This window comes from Drosophila ficusphila, unplaced genomic scaffold (genome assembly GCF_018152265.1).
Source record: "Drosophila ficusphila isolate 14025-0441.05 unplaced genomic scaffold, ASM1815226v1 contig_412, whole genome shotgun sequence".
Classification (NCBI taxonomy): Eukaryota; Metazoa; Arthropoda; class Insecta; order Diptera; family Drosophilidae; genus Drosophila; species Drosophila ficusphila.
In genome coordinates this window covers 269,538-293,962 of record NW_025064326.1, presented here as the reverse complement: position 1 = coordinate 293,962, position 24,425 = coordinate 269,538, and the positions used below count along the sequence as shown (strand labels likewise).

At 46.8% G+C, this 24,425-nt stretch overlaps 1 protein-coding gene across 10 annotated transcripts in view; it reads right to left on the bottom strand.

Annotated features, from left to right (window-relative positions):
- Positions 1-323: 323 nt before the first annotated feature.
- Positions 324-24,425, bottom strand: part of LOC108091500 (protein turtle) — a 37,129-nt gene continuing 13,027 nt past the window's right edge. The window contains exons 4-13 of one of the 10 annotated variants that reach the window (XM_017190742.2): positions 22,856-22,977; positions 18,842-19,124; positions 17,838-18,079; positions 17,570-17,644; positions 15,609-15,879; positions 14,586-15,449; positions 14,184-14,267; positions 9,107-9,520; positions 5,407-5,521; positions 324-4,470 (exon numbers count right to left, since the gene is read on the bottom strand). In XM_017190742.2, the coding sequence (XP_017046231.1) occupies positions 2,742-4,470; positions 5,407-5,521; positions 9,107-9,520; positions 14,184-14,267; positions 14,586-15,449; positions 15,609-15,879; positions 17,570-17,644; positions 17,838-18,079; positions 18,842-19,124; positions 22,856-22,977 (4,199 nt within the window). In that variant the 3' untranslated portion in view covers positions 324-2,741. Of the gene's footprint in view, positions 4,471-5,158; positions 5,230-5,406; positions 5,539-9,106; positions 9,521-11,414; positions 11,499-14,183; positions 14,271-14,585; positions 15,450-15,608; positions 15,880-17,569; positions 17,645-17,837; positions 18,080-18,841; positions 19,125-22,855; positions 22,978-24,425 lie in introns of those variants that run through there. The other 9 variants (XM_017190737.1, XM_017190738.1, XM_017190739.1 and 6 more) reach the window with 9 other exon arrangements.

Here is a 24,425-nt window from a genome sequence, read left to right as displayed (position 1 = left end):
TCCCCTGCATATCCGTGACTCACTTATACACACATTTTGTGAATTACATTACTTTAATTGCCTCAATGTCAGCGTCATCTTCAGGTTGGCCACGCTGGCGTATGAGTGATATTTTTGTGAAAGCAAAGGGGTCATCAATTAAGTCCAGTTTCCGGGTATTTATTGTTCGGAATGCAGTGAAACACAGGTTGTTCGTTTTATTTTATCAATTTTAAGTTTTGTATTTTTATTCGTTTTTTGTTTGTTTTTTTTTTTTTTTTGGTTGTTTTGTAAGTTTAATTTGTTTAAAAATTTTGTTCATTTTGCTAATTTTTCTTTATAATTGTGTGTCTGTATTAATTACAATATATTTCGTTCTAAACTGATTTATCCTTGTACGATTTATATATGCTGAATTGGAATTGCAGTGGGGAAGGTTTGGAAAGTGAAAGTGTGTTGGCGGGCATGGGAAAGTGACGCGAAAGTTTATAAGTTTGTGTCTGGAAATGTCATCAAATGGTCGTCAAGATGAAAGGTGGTGCAAAAGAATATAGGTTTCCCTTTCTTATAATTTTATTATGTATCTTTAATAGATCCTATTTTTGTTCATTTCTTTGAGTCGAGTCGAAAAGTTAACTGGCGCACCTTGTCCAAAAATCAAAGTGGCAGACTAAAGCGTTAGATTTACTTAACTTAGTTACAATGCACTCCTCATAATGTACATGCCGTGTAATCCAGTATCTATATGCATATATATGTACCACATACACATGTATTCGTATAAATAATCATATATGTATGTATATATTTTCCTTAAGGTCCTGCGCCTAACATCTCATAAGTAGCTCCGTCGCTTAATTAAAATTAAATATAGGCTGTCATTTCGCAATCATCGTTTGCGCTCCTCTTCGTTTGCCTTCCGTTAATGCTCAGTTAATTAATTAATTTATTTCATTCTAGTTAAACGTTCATTGTGTGTGCTCTCAGTGTGAGCGTGTCAGAGTGTGGGTGTCCAATGCAACACAAAAATTAACTTATTTGCTTGAATCAACATTTTCAAAAACATGCAACACAACTCGAGATTTTGTCCCTTCTTCAAACGGTTATACTAGTTTTCAATTTAAATGCGATTTTCTCTGTGCCCTATAATACAAAAAGCAACCTATTTGATCTGAGTAATATGTTAAGACCGCGCTCCCTTGATTATCTGATTATCTGTCAGGCAAAAGTGGGCTCATATCTAGGGCGGAAATCAGAATTTAAAAATCGGGGAACTCAGTACGGTTCGCAAAACTGCTTTTCGCAGGAAAAAAGAAATGCTTGAGATCATTAGTCGGTTGATTCATAGTTGATTTCTCGATTTTTTTTGTGCCCCAACCGTCCCCTGAATAGTGTTATCGTAAACTGGATTATATTAACTGTATTATATTTTGTTTATGCTCTGAAATTTACACACGTTATACACACTCGCGGTCTTCTCGCATCTCTCGCTCTGGCAGTGTTTTGGCGTCAAGTTGTGTCAAACCATCATTCCGTACAATTTGATCATTAGACATTAATCAATTATCGTTTGTTGTTAACAAGTACTTAAAAACTGAAACGCCTCGAGTGTCGTCGAGTTTAACTAAGCTGCATCCGGGGAACTGTCTTATACACAACTGACCTATAACCTAAGACCAATACCATCGCTCTTGGGAATCCAGGATCTGTTCGGATCGAAGGACCTGTTCTATGTTCCTAGCTTATTCATTGACGTTGTCTTGGGATGTGAGTCAAACCGGAAAGAATAGTTGCTCATCGCTTCGTTTTTGGTTTCCTTTCATTTCGTTTTTCTTTGATTTTTGTTTTGTTTTTACGTTTGGGTTAATAAATATTTGCTTGAGTTAATTATCGTGTGTAGATCAACAGTAAACATATATGCAGCATTTATATTTCATTTAATTCTTGTTAAACTGTTTTCGTTTTTTTGCCTCGTCTTTTACTTTTCTTTGTAGGTTTTGTCGTTAAATAATTTAATTATGAAACAATTTCTCTATATTTTTTTTTTTTAGTTTTTAGCGTTTTATTTTCGAGTCGACCTTCTTTTTTCATCTCTGCTCTAGTTGTTAACAACTAAATGCTTAACCGCTAGCATATTCCATACTAATTTAGTTTAGTTGTAATATAACATAATTTAGGCTTACTCTTGTGGATTGTTAATTAATATTTAATGCTCAATGTTTAACATAATCGATCTGTGATACCTCAAGTATCATATCTAGTACACTTGAAAATAATAATGTATTGTAACTGTAATTTGTTCTTTGCATATGACGCCAAACAATGTTTGCTTCATTTACTTGCCTTTAATATGTTAATAATATGTTGCTATAATTGCTATAGTTCTTTAATGTTATACTTAACCTTCTGGGGGTTCTCTTCTTGCCTCGAATATATTTACACAGCTTCCTCCTCACGTTTAAATCTACTAATTGTTTCTGGCTTCTAAGTGTTTCGTTACTTTGTTTTTGTTTTTCAGTGTGAGTTAGCAGGAGGCCAAACTTTTAAAGTTCATCTCTGAATTGGGGGCTGATCCAATATTATATCGCGTCTTATTGCCTCGGCCGCTGCTGTCCAACTTTGTCGGAATGTCTGCGAGGGATTTCCTATGAAACTGGCTCTTTGTGTTGTGGGCGTGGGCGTGAATGTGGGTGTGGGTGTGGTTGCACTTGTGGGCGAGATGGCCGTTGGGGTGGCATGTACCAATTAAATGCTTCACTGGCTCAGCAAACGCTCTCCATCTGCTGAATCGCTTGGCGCTTGCGGTAGGCATAGAACTCCTCCCTCATGGCTTGCAGCCTTACCTCGACGTTGTCGTATCGCGGCTGGTGACCCGCCAGTGATCTCGCCTTCCTGCCGCCCCCTGCAAAGGGGGCGTGGCTATGGAGCAGACTCCCGCTGAGCGGCCCGAGCGTGTGGTGGTGGTAGGGGTGTGTGTCAATGTGCAGGTTGAGATCCTCGCGCAGCATGCTGGAGGCGCTGGGGGTGGGCGTGGCCGGGTCGAACTCGTAGTGCCCGTCCACACTGCCCACGTCCACGGGACAGGCCTTCGGGAGATTGCTGTCGGTGGCCGCGTTCAGCCTTGAGATCATCTCCAGCCAGTGGGCCATCGTGTACGGGGGCGTCGTGGCCCTGGGACACGAGTAGGAGGCGTGGGGAGTCTGCCCCTGGGCCTGCTGTCCCCCGAAGTAGCCCAAGTGCTTGGACGGCGACGGAGGGGCTCTGTAAGGCGGCAGCAGACGCCATTCGCTGGTGCTTCCCGGGTGGTTGGACGTGTTCTTCGAGCCGAAGCCACTCGAACTGGAGCGCGATTCCGGGGACGCCTCCAGGCCGCCGGGGTTGATGGAGTTGCGCAGGTTCAGGTTCAGCTGCGGCAAGGGAGAGAGCATCTCGTGCTGCTGCTGCCGGCTGCCGAACAGCCGCGAGTGGTGGCGGGGATACCATCGGGTTCGAGGGCGGTAGCTGGCCTGCGACTGGTAGTAGCACCTCCACGACGGAGGGGAGGGCAGCTGCAGGGGCACGAAGTGGTCTTCCAGGAGGTGCGACTGCTGCTGCTGCTGGCGCCGCGTCTCCTCCTGAATGGTCCTCAAGGAGGGCAGCTCCTGGGAGTAGTATCTGTACCTGCTGCTCAGGTTGTGCGACGATCGCTCGGCGGAGTTCGGGGGATACACGGTGCTCAGGTCGCTGAAGTGCGTGGGGTACGAGCCACTGCCTCCGCTGGAGAGCAGCAGTTGCTGGTGGTGCTGCAGGTGGTTGTGCTGCTGCGGGGAGCTCGAGAATATCCTTGAGGTCCGCGAGGGAGTGTAGTGCTGCTGGCTGAGGCTTCCGCTGATTGTGTTGATATGCAGCGGCCTGCTCCTGTCCGCGTTTCCGTACAAGTTGTAGCTGCTGGTGTAGGGCCGGAGGACATTCTGGTAGCGAGCTCCACTCACTGCCTCGTCGAAGTAAGACTGCTGGTTGGGACCTGCGGACTGCTTGCCTCCTATTTTCAGGAGGCCTTGAAGAAAGCCCCTTGCCGAGTCCGCCGCCGACTGCAGACTCAGCTGACTGGAAGAGGCCACCAAGGGACGGCGCCACGAAGCCCGAGCTGTGATGAAGTTTCGCCTCGACAGAAATCCCCCGTCGTCGCTGGAGGACTTCTGGGACACGTTGCTGTTCCTGCGCTCGAAGAGTCCGCCGTCCACCACATCCACACTGCCCTGCTCCAAGGTCTGCTGCGAGTATCCGAGTTTAGAAACGCCCTCCACGTCCAACACAAAGCGTCCGTCAAGGCTCCGCTGAATACGGCTCACGGACCGCCTTCGTCCTCCGCCACCGCCATCCCCTTCGCCGTCCTCGAGGTTCGGCGAGCTGTAGATGGAGTGGCAGTTGGTGCAGCGATCGGGCGGCCAGATCCAGTGCAGTATGGCGATGAGGATGGCGGTTAGACTTGATATTCGGGTTTGTTTGTACCTGTACCGGATAAGACAAGGCTTAATTTAGCTATTCAACAACTACTAGAATTTTTTTAAATCATTTCAACAGAAACTCAGGACTATAAAATTATACACAAAATATAAGCAACAAGAAAGGAATCTAGCTTCAGCGAGCCGAAGCTTATATATCCCTGCAGTCATCAAATATGTCGAACAAATTATATAAAGGCTTAACAACACAAAAGCTATGACGATTTTTATACCATTGCAGATAGCATTATAATTTCAGTCAGAAGAAAAATTTCATAAAAAATAATGGCGTGAGAATTTTTTTTTTACAAGAGGACCGACGGACAGACGTCAGACGTATTTCGATTCAGATCGTGATGCTGAACAAGAATATATTTACTTTATGGCAAGGGTTTAAAAATCTTTTCAGTTCGGAGTCACTTAAGAGGACTTCTCGACTTTAAATGCTAGTAATTCAGTTGATTAAATAATGTTGAGAGTTTTTATAGCAAGGTACAGGAGCTTTGCTAGCCCAGCTCTGCTCTCGAGCTCAATTTTGTAAACATTTCTGAAGTCATTAGGTAAATCCCTTAACTCCCGCTGTACAGGAAGCAGCGAAACAAAAGTAAACGAAAGAGAAAAACTCAGAAAATCATTTAACTAAAGCCAACTCAACTAAAGAAAACTTTGTTTAAGTTTGAAAAAAGTTTGCTTACGATTTTGATTATGACAGGATGGACCTGGAACTATAAAAACGCTTTCATAATCACGGTAATGTTCAGTATTGCTATGGAGCGATAGTAGATCGGTGGAACGTGCACGGCGGTTGCCAATCAAAGTGAAATGGGTAGACAGATAGATGACAACGTTACAGATACATATACAGATACAGATACGGATACGATTTGCAGATTGGCGGGGAGAATTTCGAGTCAGATTAGAGGCGATCCAAGGACATACTCACTTTTTTAAAGGCACTTGACCAGAGGAAATTGAGCCCGTACTGCGATTGTGCAAATGATGATTATTGGCGGCAATGTTACGAGCGTCCGTTATCCTGCAAGCTACCATGTTGAACTCTGCAAACGTATAATTTCTACAATTAATTTGGCGTGCAGCGTGAGCCGTCCCATCCGATAAATAAAATACCCGTACACCGTACGTACAGCTACCAAGCACACACACTCTATATACACACACGTTCACGGAAATAAGTCTATGCATATGCATACTACGGTGCTCTCTACATATAGACGTATATAAGCGAATACTGTCTTTCGAAATTCTGCGTATCGCATCGCATCAACTGGCATAACGCGGAGTATATTTATTTTTTTTTTTTTGGTGTTTGTTGAGGGCGGGGGAAAAAGGTCGTAAGTGCACAGAGAGAAAGGAGCTCCAAATAAGTGTTCTGAATTCGTTAGTTTGAGATCTCGTTACGTTCCTTGGTCGCTGTGCACGTGTTGGACACGTTGGTTATGCCAATTTGCATGCCAGCATCATCAAATTACACTCCTGTTGGGTTTTAGCAGTAACTAGGCTATTACTAAGGGACATTCAACAGTCGCCGGTTAACAGATAATAGTTGCCATTTACCAGTTAGCAGTTACAATACTACGATTAAACTATGTTGTTAGTTTCGGTTGATTGGGGTTGCAATTACATGGAAGCAAGGAGGAGGCGCCAATTAGTGAACCAGGAAGCTAATTTCGCAGTCAGAGCTCAGATAGTTTGGCTAATCGAACGGCTGTTACGGGGACATTGCAAATTGTTGCCAACTATTCAAAACGCGATGCACCCTCCGGCCAGCTGACGATGACAAACCCAAATATATACGGTTATATGCGAAAACTTGGTGCATGTTACATACGCACACACTCCGAGGTGCATATACACAGCCGTGTGCTCTTCGCAGTATTTTATTTAGGATCTGGCTTCGAATGGTTGGAAAAAACAATGACACGTGAAATGGCTTTTGAATGGTCAAGTTACGAATTGTGCCAACGGAAAGAAAGAAACGGGAACTCAAGAATGCAAATCGAAAACCAAATACTGCGTTTCATATGAGGATTATGGGGATGCAAAACGAACGGAAGAAAGCAAAACTGAAGAGTCGAGCGACAAAAGTTTGCCAAAGAAGAAGACGTGATTCATACAAAAACGAAAAGTGTGGAGAAGTATGGTTTTGGTTTGCCTTTCGGTCATGTTTTGTTTAGCTGTGCTTGAGTTTTTGGGTAATTATGGTATCTGTGGGGTGCTTGAAAACTCGAGAAAGTGCTGCGCAGGCAGAATCTGATCGATCTGCCCGAGAGGAAGCACTGACAACATTTAACCGACGGATTGCGGACTCTTGGTGGAATGCAGATGCTTAATCGATGAGGCTCGAGTGGTTGGAGGTTGGTTGTGGTGTCAGTGTTGGTTAGTTGTGGGTTGGTGGGGTGGTGGGACTCGTCTGAAAATAACCTTTAGTTGTTGTCAGTACTCGGGATCTGTGGCACACGACATCGACTTAAAATGATTGCAAAAACTTACCCTTGCTTGCATCGATGTTGGGGTTTAGTGGGGTCTTACTACATATAGCATTTCTCAAATTTCGGATTGCTTTACTGGTCGCCCCGCACATTGAGTGCCCAACTCGGACCTCAAATAAACTCTTCATCAGCGCCAGCTTTATAAGCCAGCGATTCGAAGTCCGAAAGTTGGGCAGACAACGGCGGGGGACTGGATAACCGACCAAATGATGACGCGATCATTTTATGCCTGCGATTCGGTTTCTAGATTGGTTTGCTATTCGCTCTATCGACTGGTTTGTGGGCCTTATTTTACCATCTTTGTGCGTGAATTGTTTACAAAAAACGTCTGCCCAGTATTATGCTATATAAATGGTCATCAGCCATGTATATAGGTGTTCGTATCTCTGATCTCCTCCGTGGTGGAAATGCTTTTATCTGTCATGAACTCAGCCCTGGGCAGAAACAACGACGATTTGGCCGAGAACATGCTTGTCAATGGTTCGGAGATAAAGGCATTTCGATCACCAGCACTATCAGCTTGTCACATTTGAATGTAAGCTGTTTTACGTTAATCTATTGGCTCTGTCGGATATATAATGTGCTTGCCTCAGCAAAAAAAAAAAAAAAAAAATCAAAAGTTGAGAACAATGTGTTCTGTACAGAATATGCGTATGTATCTTCGTACATTATATTTCACAGCTAATGGGCTGCGTTGATTTAAAAAAATTGAATTTCCCTGCTCATTGTTTTTTCTGTGTTGTGTAGGTGTGTGGGGCGGGGTCTCGGAAAGAATACATAAATAATTGATTTAAACAACGCAACATTAATTAATCCACTTAAAATACAGTTTAAAGCAAAAACCATTATAGAAGGCAGAGACTGGGGTTCGATATGCACACGGTTCCGTTCGGTTCGGTTCTGTTCGGTTTGGTTTGGTTGGGTTTGGTAGGTTCGGTTCGGATTCGATTCGACTGCGTTAAAGCCAGCGAGAGAGGTATAAGCGATGTCCTGATTTTGACCCTGGCTTAATTTTGGCCAGGTTTTCATACTCGCTTCGCAAGGAATTTTCCCCGGGGGCGGGAAAGGCACAAAAGGAGTTTAATCGATTGAATTTCGATGTTCGCTTAATGCTTACTTAAGTGGCAACAACTAGTATTATTTTCATGCGTTGAATTCAAAAACAAACAGGTTGCAAAGCGCTATGAATTCAGATTTGTAAACAATTTTTAACACGCTGATAAATAACCCCAAAAATACGAACAGAAAATTAAACAGTTGAATGCAAACAAAGCTGATAATTTCGGAGGTCTTATAGCCGATTGTGAACTAAGATCTGGGGACCCATTTTTGTCAACGGAAATCACTGGGGAACCAAGGGCGACGAGGGGGAAAAGGGGGTCTTAAAACTTAAAACAAAATAAAATAGGAAACCAACATAAAGAGTTACCCAAAAACAAATCAAACCGAAGTCCAATTAGTATGTAAATATATTTACAAAGATTTCGCAGCAACTTTGGCCAAATTGTAACTCAATTTTACTTGCACAACTACAACAAAAACGTACAAATCATACTTTCAGACAGGCATAATTTATGGAGATTTTCAGATCAAACGCCTCGATAGCTTAACAATTTTGTGAGATTTCACTTTGGACAAAACAAATGGTTTCAAATGCAATTTCCAATGTGTTATTGTTGTCGAGATCACCAATGTTTCGGAACTGTATAGAAAACACAAGCGGATTTCCACTGCGGTAAAACTCAAATTCAAGCATAAGTCAAATGAGAACAGCAAGTTACGGTTATCGGTAATCAGTTAAAGGTTATGCACAATTGGGTGGCCTGTGCCGTCAAAAGGTCAAGTATCGAATCTCGGAATACATAGTTAATTAGCAAGTGGCCGCGGCCGGAACGTTAGTAAGTTTCAATTAGGGGGCTTAAATTTCATGGTTATGGTTTTGGGTTCGCCAACAACAAGAACATCGCCATCGATTATTACTGTTAGGAGTGTTCAGATATTAGTATCGCACGAATCATCGGTACATCTATATCGTTAGCATCATCATTAGCATTAGCATTGTGGCATTATCATTTTGTGATTGTCATCAAAAACCATTTCAAGTGTGTGTGTTAGCTTTTGCCTCAGTGTTACCTTTTTCCTGTTTTCGTCGTTTACGTTTATTGCAAATTTTTACGGCACAAACCGATAAAATGATCGCAACAATAAAAAACAGGATGCCCCCAACGACGCCGGCGGTAATCGCCTTGTGCTTGACACGTGCCGGCACAGGGAACTTCACCTCGTCGCTGGACTCGTACGACTTCTCCGAGTTGGCCAGCACCCGGAAGTAGTAGGTCCTTCCGCCCACCAGGTTCTTCACCAGGTACTGCGTCTCCTCCGGCCGAATCTGCCCCCGGTTGAGGGTCTTCCACTGCGCGTCTGTCCGGTACTTGATGGTGTAGAACTTGACGATGTGCGCCCGCTCCAGCGGTGACTGCCATGTGATGAGGAACCCGTTCGACACCTCCGTCACGGACACGTTCCTGGGTGGACCTGGCTTGGGACCTGCGATTTGTGGGAGGAGAAGATGGGAGAGCAAAAACGAACCATTAGCATGTACATTTACAATACGGGGAAGGGACGAGGCCTTCTGTGCTGCCTTGTTTTCCAGTCAGAACTTAAAGCCAATTTCAATTGCCAACAACGTACAAAGGTAAAACCTGGCATCGAAATATACATACAGTGAAAACAATTGAAGAGAGAGTTCGTAGGACAATGATCCATTATCGAGTTCTCATAAATTACCAAATTTATTTAATGAAAGTCATTGTTTTATTCATCACAAAAGGATGTATAAATAATCTTTTCGACTTCATATATATGTTTTTCAGCTTCTCAGCACATTGCTTTCAGTGTATGGCTAAATCCTTTGCATTATTTTTGATTTATTTCCATTTCATTTTTTGCTTTGTTTAGTTGCGCGGGGATTTTCCACTGCCCTTTTATTACCCTTTGCCGTTGGCTCTTTTCCATTTCCAACATAAAATGAGGCCCGACTTTAAATTTGAACATGGATTCCAATACAAGATTTAAGGTAACCTTCTGATGGAAAAATGTAGTGGATCTCCTAGTGCCCGCTTCACACTTTTCTGTTTTAGATGATTTTATTTATTTAGTTTTTTTTTTGCTACGCTTAAAAGCTTTATAAAAATTCCATTTAGCTTTTTACAACTCCGCACCCTTTTCCTTTTTTAGCCATGCATTTATTCATGACAGCGAGCCCTGCATGTGAAGGGATTGACAAAAACACATTTTAATTAGCATACACACACATGAAACTTTCCATTTTCGAATTTCATTTGAATACTTGTGGGCTCAGACTAACGTCAGGGCTCCCAAATGGAGGGGTGCAAAAACTGCACGACTGACAAACAGGAGTCGGGAAGGACACCATTGGGGATATGCAAACGAATTATAGGCAGAGATAACCTGAATTCTCGGTGCGCTTGTCAGTCCTCTGATTGGAGAACTCGGTCTCGATGCAATTAACTGCCGGTCTCCGGGGGATTGGAATAGGAGCCAGAGATCTTAGGACTCTGTGTTCCGGATTCAGTTGTTCGCCCATGCAAATGCAAATTCAAACTGCTTAAAGAAATACACAATGTCATGTAAATGACGCCAAATTCGTTGCTCCCAATGGCGCTTATGAAATTTTTAAGAGCGTAAAACGATGTATGCGAGGTGTGCGTATGGTAAATATGGCAAGTGTGTGTTCGAGCGGAGTTTAGATGAGCTGACGGTGCGAATGGAAGGATATTAGGGCTTTTGGGGGTTCCCCACGAGCGGCAATAAGTGCAGGCCATATATTATGGTGATGCGGCTAACGAAAAATGCCACGCTAGTTATGTATGTATGTATGTTAATTAAAAATGCTTTTAAAGGGCCCTCGCGGGATTTGAAAGCGCATACTTGGCGCATATATCAAAAGTTGATTATGCGAATGGGGCAGAAATGAGCAAGGCAGCAACCCTTTAATTCTCGGCCCGCATAAAAAATGTGTGCAGATTTAACATTACGTAAACGAGACAAGTGACAAACATAAAAAGCAAAATGGCTCGGGAAAGCGGCTGGGAAAGCGAAAGGCCTAAATGAGATGGGTAGAAACGGAGAACAGACGGACGGACTGTAAAAATGTCAAGGGCAGAGTAGGGGTGTACAAAAATACGAGGCGGCGCAGCTCGGTTAAATGTTATTTATGACTGCAGTGGTGGGGATTTCGGAAAGGGTTGGACGGGGGCCCACAGTAAATCTGCAGGTTGCTGGCAGGACTTACCAGCTGTTCCGAAGGACAGGGACATTGCTTAAGCGACACTTTCGAGTGAAACGTAAAATGCGAAAAAATAATGCAGGGAAGGGCCGGGACTTAGTGTATATTATCTACTTATGTTCGATGGAGTACCTTTGACCCTCAACCTGGGCGGCGAGTAAACTAGCTTGCCACGCGAGTCGGTGTGAAAGTAAATGTCGAAAAAAGCTAAGAGGTCTGTAAATAAATCAGAACAAAAAACACGAAACACAAATTCAAATCAAATTAAATCGAGGCGAGTAAAAATTTAAAGCTAAGGAGTGCAGAGGAAGGTCGTGCGTGTTGGAAAAGAAAAGAAAGTGCAATCCAGTACCGAAAGGTGTGCTAACTACAGGGCTCAAAGTTGGCCAGTCAGGACTCGTTCTCCAATCTTTTATTGGTTTACCTCGCTCTAACGCAAACTCCCTTGCCTACCGATCTGAAAAACTCGCACGGCAACAAGGCCTGTGACGCAATAATGACAGTGAATCGGCTGAATATTCATAAGTTCGCATGTGCGGGCTTCCTCTTATAATCAACCTTGACATGCATTGTCTCTGGTTATTGTTTAATCCTTCGGGGTGACACTTCACTGTTTTGTCGAATGTCGGAGCGTAAATGTTTCAGCTCTTGAAGCGCGCTGCCTGCTGCTCGCATTGTTGTTATTAATTTTTAAGAGCCGCGACGCATGGACGAAACGGCACGCAAAGCAGAGCTGCTCTGCACCACTCACTTGACGGCGGTTGGGTGGGGCAGTGGGTGGTGGGTGTGGGCAAATGCCAGCGACAGCGGGTCTACACGGCGTATGAAATCTGCTTGGCATACGCGAATGCGGCACGGACATAAACACACAGATGCACGAGCGCACTTCGGGGCGGGGTTTCTGGAGGTGGGCGGCGGGGCAGGGGCTATGATTTAGCGTTGATGTTTTATGCAGGACTAAAAAATATCATAAGAAACACAAAGTAGCGACCAAGGAGCGCAATCGAAAATAAAGCCAAGGAAAACACAATTTTCTGCGAGGCATTTGCTTAAGCTGCTGTTGTTGTTTAGTTAGAGTCGTGGTTGTTCGGCTGTGCTGCAGAGAATGAAATGGCGGGGTGGTGGGTGGTGTCTATGGGCGGAGAGCGGTCGAATGGGCGGTGGCATTGGATGGTTCTGGTTGTAGGTGTTTCGTTACAAGCGCCAAAAAAAAGGTACACACGTACACGAAATCCAGGGTTGCATTACACAACACGGCGCACATTTGCGCCAAAGTAACCGCCGACGAAACAGTGTTCTATCGTTGTTGTTGTCGTTTTTGTTGTTGCTTGATTTCTGTAGCAGTTTCCTTATTTTTTAACCTACGCGTGCGCCAACACGTATACGCACTGGCACACGCACACACACTTTCCCATACACGCAGACTAATGTAAGTAAATTAAATACGCTAAATGGTGAAAAACATTTATTTGTTAGTATGTGTGTGGCGGGGTATGCATATATACAGGGGAACTACACATCGAGTGGAGAGCAGAGGAGCAGAGGGCGAGGATAAAATTAACTATTATCGCAAAGCGGTTGGAAAAACACGCGGCAGCGTAGACAAAGGCATTCAAATTGCCGCACCTACGGCACCCGCAAAAGCGGAGGAAGGATCTGGAGGGGCGCAACGGGCGGGCTTGTTAAATGTGCCTCGGCATTTGGTAATATGGCTGTTTAAACTGTGCCACCCCGTGCTCGCTATTCGGGAGTGGGAGTGGGAGTGGAAGTGGAAGTGGGCGTGGGCGTTGTCATATCGACCGCACAACCTGCAAGACACGGAAAAAAACAAGGGCACCCCGGCAGCCGTTGTAAAAACAGTTCAATTAATTTAAATAATTAAATGTGGGGCCAAACTGTTTTAATTACGCACACACGCGAACGCAGATCAGACCCAGATAGTCCTCGCTGTGTGCGTGAGCGGCGGAAACGTAATATTCGCATCCAGGCCAGAAGGCCAGGGCCCAGAATCCCCAGCACATGTGGCAAATTATGCCCCGTGGGAAATGGCGCGAATTCGGGGCGTGCTTTGGCAGCCAATAACTGCTGGGTTCAGAGCGCAGCCCTGTATAATTGGTTTGAATATTTAATTGTTGCTTTTTTCGTAGCCGGCCCCAAAAGCCAAAATGAATATTGAATTCTTTGGGGAGAGCGGGCCTTTGGCCACAAGGGGAGGGTATGGAGCGTTTGGAGGGCCAAGAGTCGGACGAGAGCTCGGTATTCAGACTATCCAATAACTTGGTGTAATAGTTCAAAAATAAACGTTGGTATTTACATTTTAGGGTCGGGATCCCAGGAGCTACATTCAAGCCTCATGCAATCTAGGAGTCTAGCAAAGTATCCAGCAGGGGTTGCAGTGTGTTTTTAAATGATTTCACCTTGCTAAGAAATAAATGTCACCCATTCAAATTATCCATAAATGCAACTGTAGAACAGAGGACATGCTTTGACCAAGTTACGGCAGGAAATCGGCAGAAAAATGTTAAATTTTGCCTAATCTTAAAATAAACGCATTTTAACCCACACAAAAAAATCTGAAGTAAGTTATTGCTATTTTTTCTATTCAAACTATGAAGATAACAACTAAATTGTAAAACAGAAGTACAGTACTTTCCATGCAGTAGTGCAGAAAGGTTCTTGGAGCTAGCTTTCGAACTAAAAACTTTTTGGAATCAAATTTAAAATTTTGTTGTTGGCTTTTGCAATAAAAAGCTTTCTGGGGCAAATCAGATCTGATCCTTGTACGTCGGTGGCTAAGATTTACGGGTCATCTTCGAGTTGGATGAGATTCTATTTCTCCGATTCACGTTAAAAGCTATTCGTTCTGGGGATTTACGGTTGGGTTTGGGTTTTTTCTCTTACCAGCTTCGTCTGGCATTAGCTGAAAGAATGAGTCGGGCGGTTGTGTTGCAGCCTTGACATTACGTGGCGCTGCCGGAGCGTCTTCTACTGAACCCGAATTTTCCGTGGTTCCCAGGAAAAATTCGTAGTCGCGGTTTGGCATTTGACGGTTTGCATTTGATTGCGCGCATGATTAGTATGAGAAAGTTAAATCGAGTAGCGGTTTTGTTTCGATGGAGGTCGGTGAGGAAAAGAGAAGAAAACGAGAGAAAATAAGAGCGTTATGTTAGAGCCAATCCAGATCAGTTGTGCAGAGGTTTTTCATGAGATTATGTGCAGGATATGCCAGGGAGCGACTGCAGCAAGAACCCAAAGGAAGAGCAAGCGAGCGAAAGAAAATGCGAGAGGATCCAGAGGACTTACCCAGTGTGCGCACGGTCATCACCTTGCTCATCATCCCGTCGCCCAGGACGTTGCGGCCCACCACCTGGAACTCGTAGGTGGTCCCGGAGGCCAGGCCGTTGATGGTCACCTGTGTGCTGCCCGAGGGCGTCACCGAGATCGTCTGCCAGTCGTTGACGCCCGCCTCCCGGAACCAGATCGTGTAGTCCTGCTTGTACTCCGAGCCCCCGCTGTAGCCCGGCAGCCACTGCAGCGTGATCGAGGACTCGGTGGCCTTCCCGGTGATGTTGTAGGGGGCGTGCGGCTGGGTGCCCTCGATCACCAGCTGGGTGACCGCCATCAGGGTGGCCACCTCGTTCGAGACCACGCACTGGTAGTAGCCGAAGTCCTCGCGCCGCAGGTTCTCGATGGTGATGTTCCCGCCGGAGATCTTGATCCGGTTGCGCTGCGACTCGGCCAGCTGCTCGCCCTCCTGCCGCTGCCACTTGATCGTGGGCCGCTCGGTGCCCTCCGCCTCCAGGGCGTCGCAGTGCATCTCCACGCTATCGCCGACCTTGCGCTGGTAGAGTGTCTCCGGCTCCACCGTGAAGGCGGGCGGCTTCCGGACGAGCACGTCCATGATGCCGGAGGCACCGGCCGTACCTTTTGCGTTGTACGGCGTGCAGGAGTACTGGCCCTGGTGCTCCTCGTTCACCCGCGTGAACAGCAGCGACCCGTTGGCCATCACCACGATGTCCTTCATCTGGTAGGGCTCCAGCAGGCGCTTGTCCTTCGTCCAAGTGACGTACTGCAGCTGCGGACTCGACTTGATATAGCACTGGACCACGCCGGCCAGCCGGAACGGCAGGTACTGCACAGTGGGCGTGAAGGTGACCTTGGCGGGATCTGCAGAGAAAGTGGGGAATAGTAGGTATCCATAACTAGAGCATAAGTTGCATACCATTTGATGGAATGGGCAAATGTATTTTAACTAGTATACTCTTTGTCAGAGCGTTAAAGGGAAATCAAGTATTGGTAGTCACAGAAAGAGGGCTTTATACTCACACTCGACGCTCAGGTAGGCGGAGGCGCTCTGCGGATCTCCGATGCCGTTGGTCACCTCGCAGAGGTACTGGCCCGAGTCGTCCGGCTTGATGGGGTTGATGATGAGCGAGCCGTCCTTGCGGATGGTGACGCGCGTCTCCAGGGCGGCCACCTCCCGCACGGGCGACCCCTCGCGGTACCAGCGGACCGTGACGTTGCCGGGCATGGCCTTAGCCTCGCAGGAGAATATCACTTTGTCGCCATCGTTCTTCGTTTGGTTGGTCGGGGGCACCTGTTCGCGACGGAGAGAGGATGCGGAAGGCTGTTAGAAAGGGCGCCTTGCGAACGGGTAACGAACTGCAAACTTATGACGGTTGACTGTGGACTGTTGGCAAACTTAAATCGTGGGCCATGAGCAACCACCCCTTGGTCCCTGCGGAGCCTGGAGCTTGACAGCTAATTTTTGGCTGTCGCCGTCATCGATCCTTTGTGTGCACTCGCTCCCGAGAAATAACATTTCTGCTGTCACAGCTTTGAAATGTGCTCCGTTCCCCCAAATCCCCCCTCTTCCATCTTCCCTTTCCCCGCTACCCGCTCCCACTCTCCCCTGGCCGCTGCCATTGACAACTTGTCAGTCAACTGTCAGGAGCCAAACATTACGAACCCCTTTCCCGACCCGGTAATTGCATGAGTGCATTCTGCCTGTTGTGTGGGGCTTGGTTTATTTAATGGGCACATTTGCCGCCGCTTTGCTCTCGGGCAATTTGCTACCAGACTGTTTCATTTGAATTAGTTTTAGTTATGGCCAAAATTGATGTGGGTTGACTGGGGCTCGAAATGAGCTCGTAAATTGAATTGGCTTCATCTGCCTTTGGCTTGGTTTGGTTTGGTTTGGTTCGCTTCGATTTCCCTTGGGTCATCTATAAAATGTCCACATTGCCTGTGGCCAGATAAATGTTATTACAATATTTATGCGGAGATTGCTGCAAAATGGTTGAACAGTAATTGAAGCACGAGGCATGTGCAATTCCCACACTTCCACATGCTCTTCTTGGCTGGCCTGAAAAGCCAGCAAAAGGTCAAAGTTCAAACGCTGCAAGTCGTGCACGATTTGAGCATTTGGGGAGGAAAACTTAAAGCGAGCAAGGCTGTAGTAAAAAGAGAGATTCGGAGGGAAATACAGCAAATTCATGATTTTCGAAGTTTTTCGAAGTAATTTTCTCCGCTGTGCTGAACCGAATTTAAAGAGTCGTACTCAGTGTTTGTGTACTGGGGAAAATTCAGGTATTTTGAGGACCTGTTTTTCCGCTGTGCCGGATTATCCTACCCTGATTCCTTCTGCCGCAGCTGCAGCTAGCTGTAAATAACCGAAATGCAAATGCATTAGCGGGCGCACAAAAGTATGCTACACACAGCGGGCGGACGACGACGACGGCCATGTTGGCACCCACACATGCACGAGGACTCCCAGGACCGGCGGAAGGTGGGCGGGGAGGGTGGTTTGCGGACATGAGAGCATGCTTGTATGCGGGTTGTAAATAGAGGGATCTGCCCGAGACCAGGCGAATGACCATGTCAAGTGTAGCGAGCGCCGTGCTCCTGCTGCGGGTTGCTCAGTTCCGTTCTGTTCGGTTCTACTCAGCTCCTGTGCTTGGGTCAGCCCTGAGAACACGGCCGGCTGGAGGCGCAAAAAGTTTAGCTCCTGCTACACTCTTTTTTGAGCCCACCCATGGGGATTCGCGCCCTCTCGCCCTCGGAATCGGTATCTGGACATGGTTTGGTCTGGTGATTTCTGTAGCCGCTTGCCGGCTGCTCTCCAAATCTGCAGCCCAAAGGGCGTTTGGAGTGATTAAGGGGCCGTGAATGGGGTCGGTAGCCGGCCTTCGGTTTAGTTAATGGGGAAGCGTTGAACAGAATATGCTGTATGCGGAATGCAGGATGCCGTATGCAGAATGCATGGAGCGATTTTCGAAGGGACTTACGCGTATGGTCAGTCTCTCATTCACGGCATTCGACTTGGATTTGGTGCGAGTGTGTTTGTCGGGCGCCGCCTTATCCTACGATTGTAGGGGATTGGTTGGGGATGGGTGGGGGGAGGGGTAGAGAACAAAACTACGTATTAGTAACCTGCGCGAACCCCGGGCGCCGAGGCCAACACTTCACCCCACCCGAGTACCAGGACTTCCCAGGCTTCCCCCTTTGGTTTGTGTACTATATCGCAAAATAAGTGAGTTTTATTTAGGTTTTTACCATGATTACAGCGCCGCCCGCGATTATAACACGGGCCGTATGGGAGACTTGTCCCTCACCATTGCGTGCAATGCAAGTGTACTCTCCGATGTCCTCGTGCCGAATGGTGGAGATCCGCAGCTCGGTGCCGTCGTTGAAGATGCCCACCGTGGGCGAGGGGTCGACGGGATTGGCATCCTTGTACCAGAGTATTTCCGGCGTGGGAGTGCCGTCGGCCTGGCAATTGAGTATAATAGAATCACCTGCAAGGAAATGCGGCGACAGAACGAAACGAAACGAAACGAGAGCGAGGAATTAATAAGGTAAGTGGTGGCAATTGTTGCGCTTTTCGGTTTCCAGGGGGTTTCGCCAACCGCCTCCCGCCCCCTGTGTGCTAGGCTCGGTCTGCCTTTGTCTTCGTCCTTTCACCATTTGCGGCAGACAATGGAGCCTCCGCTTTGTTGCACTTCCCTTCCATGCGCCTCACTGGCCCCGTTGTTCTCCTCCGGCCGCTGTGCTCCTCTGATTTATACGCTGCAGCGCTGTTTTAGCCCAACGCATTTCCGGCAACGCCTTTTGTTTCGCTGCCAGTGGGTCTCGTAAGCATTTTAACTTTGATTAAGCGACGGAAATTTGATTTGATACGTTTGTGAGCATGATGAGCTTATCGATTTTCGTAAGACCCGGGCAATGTATTCCACTTTTGAGCGGAAGATGACAAATGGGCGGCCATAACTCGTTGGGGGCCTGGGACTCCTGGGAATTAGAGTTCCAAGTTCCCAGTTCCAAGGTGACAAACTCATCCGAGCGCTGCAACAAATGGCCGCCCATTTGACACACTCGAAAGTGGGCCAAATGCGAACTGGGGTCTCTCTCCACGTAACCTGCGAGAGGGCGCTGCCTCGCAAAGGCCCGCTGACAGACGGCCAAATAAGTTGGCCAGCCGAATATGAGCGGGTATTTATGACCCGGCTATTTATCAGAGCGAGGCTGCTGCTGGCTGCTGGACCCGACCCAGTACTCACCTAAATTAACGTATATAATATCCTCTGGCGTAACACTAAAGCGCGGCGGTGCATGAACGTCTAAGTGGAACCATGTACCGTTCTTGTGCTGCTTGGGGTCCCGGTTGAGGAAGACGACCTTGCACTCGTACCAGCCCTGGTCCGACTCCCGGATGTTGGTCAGGTTGAGCGAGGCGGAGCCGAAGGGCGAGTCCTGCGAGACGCGCGACACGCGCCCCTTGTAGCCCTCCTCGATGTGCTCTGGGTAGCTCTCATACCAGATGTAGATGGGCAGGTCGGAGCCCTTGGAGGAGGAAGGAGGATAGATGCGCACATTAGTCGGTGGTTCAGTGGCCAGGGATCGGAGTGGGATCTTGATCGGTCTGTCTGGATGCGGTATATGCATGGAGTGTGCCATGACATTTGTACATACGACAAACGAGAGCCTGCTTGGTACGCTTCGTCTTAGAACAGGCACATTTACAGGTACAGGTACAGACAGTATTAACCTAGTGTTATGATTCGGATTATGAGTCGCGGGCTCGGGGATATATACAATACTGATACTGTGGCAGTGGCTTACTCGCTAGGATCAGGCAATCTACATTCGAACACTTAAATCTAGGCGGCATCTAGGTGGCATGCAGGTGCAGTTGGTGAAAAGGCAGGCGATTACGCTAATCGGAAACTCTCAAAAGCTTCCCGCTGAGGAGACGCAAGCAACCAACAACTGTCGCAAATAAATTGAGTTGCGACATAGCTACGGGGAACATAACTGCGTTCTGTCTGCGAAAGTAAAATCTACAAACAGTCAAAACAAAAACTCATCACGTTAACGTGGAGAAATTGCGCTGCCGCATGGTAAACATGCCAGCAAACAAACAAGCGCTCTCGCAGATACACAAACTATATGTACAGACATGGTCACACATTTTCACTGTCAACACGAACTCCACAGATCCTGGGCTCACCACTTGGACCTCCTCCCCCGTTCCACCCGCTCCACCCACTCCACCCGCTCCACCTCGTTGTACGCTCATCAACAGCCGGAGGAGAGGCGGAAGAGCGGAAGGGCGAATGGGGAGGCAGGACACCCGCGCACCCTCTCACATATAGTATTTTTGTAGTGTGCCAGGGACACGCTGGCAACAATAAATCATCTGACTCAGTGTGTGTGTGCGGCAGAAACTAAAACAACGAGGGCCAAAGAGATACATTTGAAATTCTAGCTTGTGCAGATAAAAAATGTGCATGTAAAATATATTTCGAGGCGGGCAACAGAAATTGGGGTTAACCTGCACTCGGCCCCAATCCTCCTGCTTTTCATCCTTGCTTGCGCAACTTGGCATTTGTTTATTCACATTTTGTTCACAGGACCTTACCGAATGCATCGAACCGAGTGCATTCGATCCCAAACTTGGGGACCACAGATTTTGTCCTTTCTCTACATCAGGAGCCCTAGATAGCGTGATGTTTGCGAGTACGTAAATAATTGGCAAGAAAATTGCCTGCTCGCCATGTTATCCCAGGCCGAGTTAATCGATTTATTTCTCTAATTAGACGAGAGATGGAAGATGGGCTCTGGGGGCCGTATTAAAGCATATAGACGTTTTAATAATTTCCTCGGCTAACGTATGAAATAACTTGCGATGGAAGCGCACAAGGACGAAAAAAGCTGGCATTCCGGGACACAGATGGGTGGTTCTTACCGGGCTAAAATTAATATTCGCAATCGCAGAAGCGACATAAGTTGGCTCGGCAAACATTTTTCCGCCTAATTTATTAAGTAGCAATTAATTTAGATTGCAGCTAGGCAACGCCCGCCTCTCATGCCTTCCATTTCAGCACGGGCTTGTCTTTAATAAGGAGCCTGACAAGTGGGAGGCCTTTAATAGAACTGACTGACAAAACGGCACTGCTTCGTTTCTATGGAAAGTACTTGTAATTATACGGAAGTCGGGAGAGATACGTCTGAGGGCGGAACGAGCGCACAAATTAAAACCTAAAGCCATGTTAATCACTTTAATTCGGTCGTCGGTACGGCTCGCCTGCGCTTTTCCACAACGTGTGGGAATTTTTATCGCGACAAAACATAAACATTCTTTTTGTAGTACTTATAACTTTGCTTGGCATTAAAATTGCTTGTAAAACTTTTAAGTTGGCACAAAAAGCAGGAGACGTTATCTGGCCAGCACAACACATACTCTCACAACTTTGACTGTTTTTCGCCAGGCGAAGGACAATCGTGACTTTGACGCCCACGATTCGCCCCTTCGTATCCTGACATTTACAGTTTATTATCCTTGCGGTTTTTCTAGTTTTTGCTGTTTCGTTATCAAGCTGCAGCCGAAGCCCCAAGGAAAGTTGGTAGCCGTTCAAGTTGGCTTAGGCGTTCTTGAAATTATGGAAAGTAAGCTGTTTGAGGTCGGGGCTTAGTTGAAGTCGCGGTGCAGAGGTTGCCCATGTTAGTTGGCTTCATCAAACTTTGCTGCTGAACAGGGTAAGTAAACTAGTTTGCTACACACTACATACTAAGCATGCAGAAGGCTGGGAAAATAATTGGATTACATTACAAAACGTCAAAAGAAAAGATGAATGGAAAAAGATGTGACTCGGTGTCGGTGCTCTTGATATGAAAGGTGTTTCATTGGGCCATTGCGTACTGATTGAAATGAAATTTGCTTTCCCTACGAGAATGTGCAGTGGCTGTTGAAAATGCCAGAAATATGCATCGCTACCATGCTGAAAAGTTTGCGCAGTTATCCTCACAGAATTTCGAGCAAATCTTTGCCCTGTTTATCTGCGGCTCAAATTTTCCAAACATTAGCATATTTTCTGCAAACTTCGACTGCCACTGTGCTGGGTGGTTGGTTGAGTGGTTGAGAGGTTGAGTGTTTAGGTGGATTGGGCGGTGCAGGAGGTATGAAAGAGTTTTGAACACTTGCAACTAAAGTCTTGGCAATGTGACTAATTTGTTTTCGATATTGCTCGGCTTTGAATGGTTGTGGCTAATTGTTTGGGATTTGCATGGTTGAGGAATAACAGGAGTGGAAATTGTTTCAGTTTGTTTGCAGTGAGCAGCTAAGCTAGATTTTTGTATATGCTCTGATTGCGAACGAATTTCGATTGATTTGATTTGATTTGCAAATGGAATTTCTGTTTCTTTTGATTTCGGTGGAATGTGAATTTTGTTCTGCTTTCTTCTCTTTCGCTCTCTTTGATCCGGGTGCTGTGAAGCCCGTTCCTTCAATTGACAAATAATTTGATTAATTTAATCATTTGCATTCTCGAATGCCGCAAAAATAATTTCATTAAAGTGTTGAAGTATTCTGGAGTGTTTGTGTGCGTGTCTTGTGATCGAACTGAAGAAGGCGCAAGGAATCCGATCTCAAAGCTGATCAGGAGCAGCCGCTGGAAAGCCAAAGCCTGCCTATGGTTTATGGTTTAAGGTGTGTTAGCTGGTGAAAAGGGCGGGACAGGGCGGGGGAGCCCCCGATTTCAGGCCGGAGGGTAGGGGTTGATGGCAATGAGAACCAAGGCAAACTGAAACCGAACTGAGCAAAATCAAGTTTAAAGTACCAATATGGAAACACATAAACACATACACAAGTACGATCAATCTCAAGCTAAGAGTATAGAAATCTGTATCGCATGGACATCAACAAACATCACGAGCATTGGCAATAGTTCGGTTACTTCGGTTAGTTCGGTTATCGGATCAACTTGCTTAGTTTGGTTATTACAGCGCTTCGAACTCGGGGAACAAAAAAGAATTACAAATTAGCAAAACCAGGCTGAGTAACGATCGGGCTTGTATGGGGGGACAGGGCTCATAAGATATTGGATGGCATTGAACGTATAGTTGAGAAGACACTGAACAGGAGTACGGAGTTTAGCAGGAGTTCTTTTCGTTTTCTGCGTGGTCTGTCTGTTCTGACTGACTGTTTCTTACTTTTTCTTGCTTTGTTTTTGCGTATCGGAACAACAATGTAAAAAAGAGAGTTTAGAGAAGAAATGTTAACTGTGATATCGTACCGTTTCGCTCACCTTCTTGTCCCACTGCAGGACATATGGCACGGGGTGGTCGTTGGGGAACTCCACGTGGCAGTTGAAGATGACGCCCTCGCCGAGAATGGCCGTGATGTGCACGGCGTCTTCTGCAAAGAAAAGAAAGGCAAGAGCAATCAGATATGTAACTAGACACACAAGTGTTCGGATCGGCGACCGGGAGTGGTCTCCGCAAGGATTCCCCAACGTGATGGGCCCATAATACGGGCAATTCCGGAGCCGCAGTCCCGTCCTCGTTATTGCGTTCTATTTAGACGTGACATTCAGCACGATTTACGTGGCCCGACAAATGTCCTGTGTCGGCCAGCCCATTCCCTTCCGCTGACAGGTCTTGATGGCGCAGAGAACGGCAAAACCGCCATGCCGGGGTTACTTTTAAATGGATTTGTTGATGGCTATGTCGGTCACATGTCAAGTGCTGGTCATTGACTGATGTTTTTGCCCTGCCATCCCCTCGAGGGACCAGTAGCTGAGCCGGGTCAGCTATTCCATTTTGGATTTGAAATCATTTATCCCATTGAAAGCGGGCGAGTATATGTGGTGTGTGTGTGGAACTATGTCCAGCGCTTGCAGTGGAATGCACTCAGAAGCCACTGAGAAAAATGGTCGTAGTCAAGTTGAGTTAGAGGGAAAGGAACACAGAATTCGAAAGGGGTATACGTCACGGTTTACAGACGTTGTAAGTTTGGCAGTACGAGGATCAGCATTTCATCGCTACCCTTCCGGCTTGAATGTTTTTGCTCTGTGCATGTGGGCTGACCGCTCAAATAAAAGTTATTGGCCGACCCCCTCGCACGCAGAGTGAGAAATCAGGAGGACCTGTCTGGCTGGCCAAAACTTGCTTTCCTCTCTTCACCAGAACGACCCGCCTTGACAACGAGTCGTGACATTTCATTAGCGCTCGTGGCTGAGCAGGCGGGCAGGTGGACTGCGGTGGGCACTTGACAGGCGCTGATTGGCCTCCTTGTTGCTGGCTTTGACGGGCGCCTCTCTTCTGAGTGCCAGCCGAGGTGCGAATGTGCCGGGCATCGTTTATGTATGCCCCCACTCAGCGCGCACCCACTCCACTCCCCACCCCGGCGGGGAGCTTCTCTAAGCCGTTGACATGGTCAGCCGAGCTGAAAATTTCGTTCACAATTGGAGCGGAGCTCAAGGCTAGCTCGGCAAGCGGCAACGGAAATGCAAATGAATTGTCGGAAACAGCAGGACAACAACATCAAATAAGGGAGCATATCCTGTTACACACATGTGAGGGCCGGGAGGATGCTGCAGGACCCCAATTGAAGATGGCGTTGGTAGTGCAGCCGCTGGGGAGAGCCCGAATCAGAATGGGACTCCGGCCCTGGCAGGACGACCCTAAACTTGTTAACAAACAACTTCTGACCTGCCTGCAGTTGTGAGGTCTGGCCATCGGCAAGTAAGAGCCATTGCATCTGCAAATGTATCTCTGCCCTGATCCGACTGTATCTGTGTCGGTAATAGGGTTAAGCAAACTACCAATGTCCTTAGGCAATTCTTGGGGTAGGCGGAGGAGCTG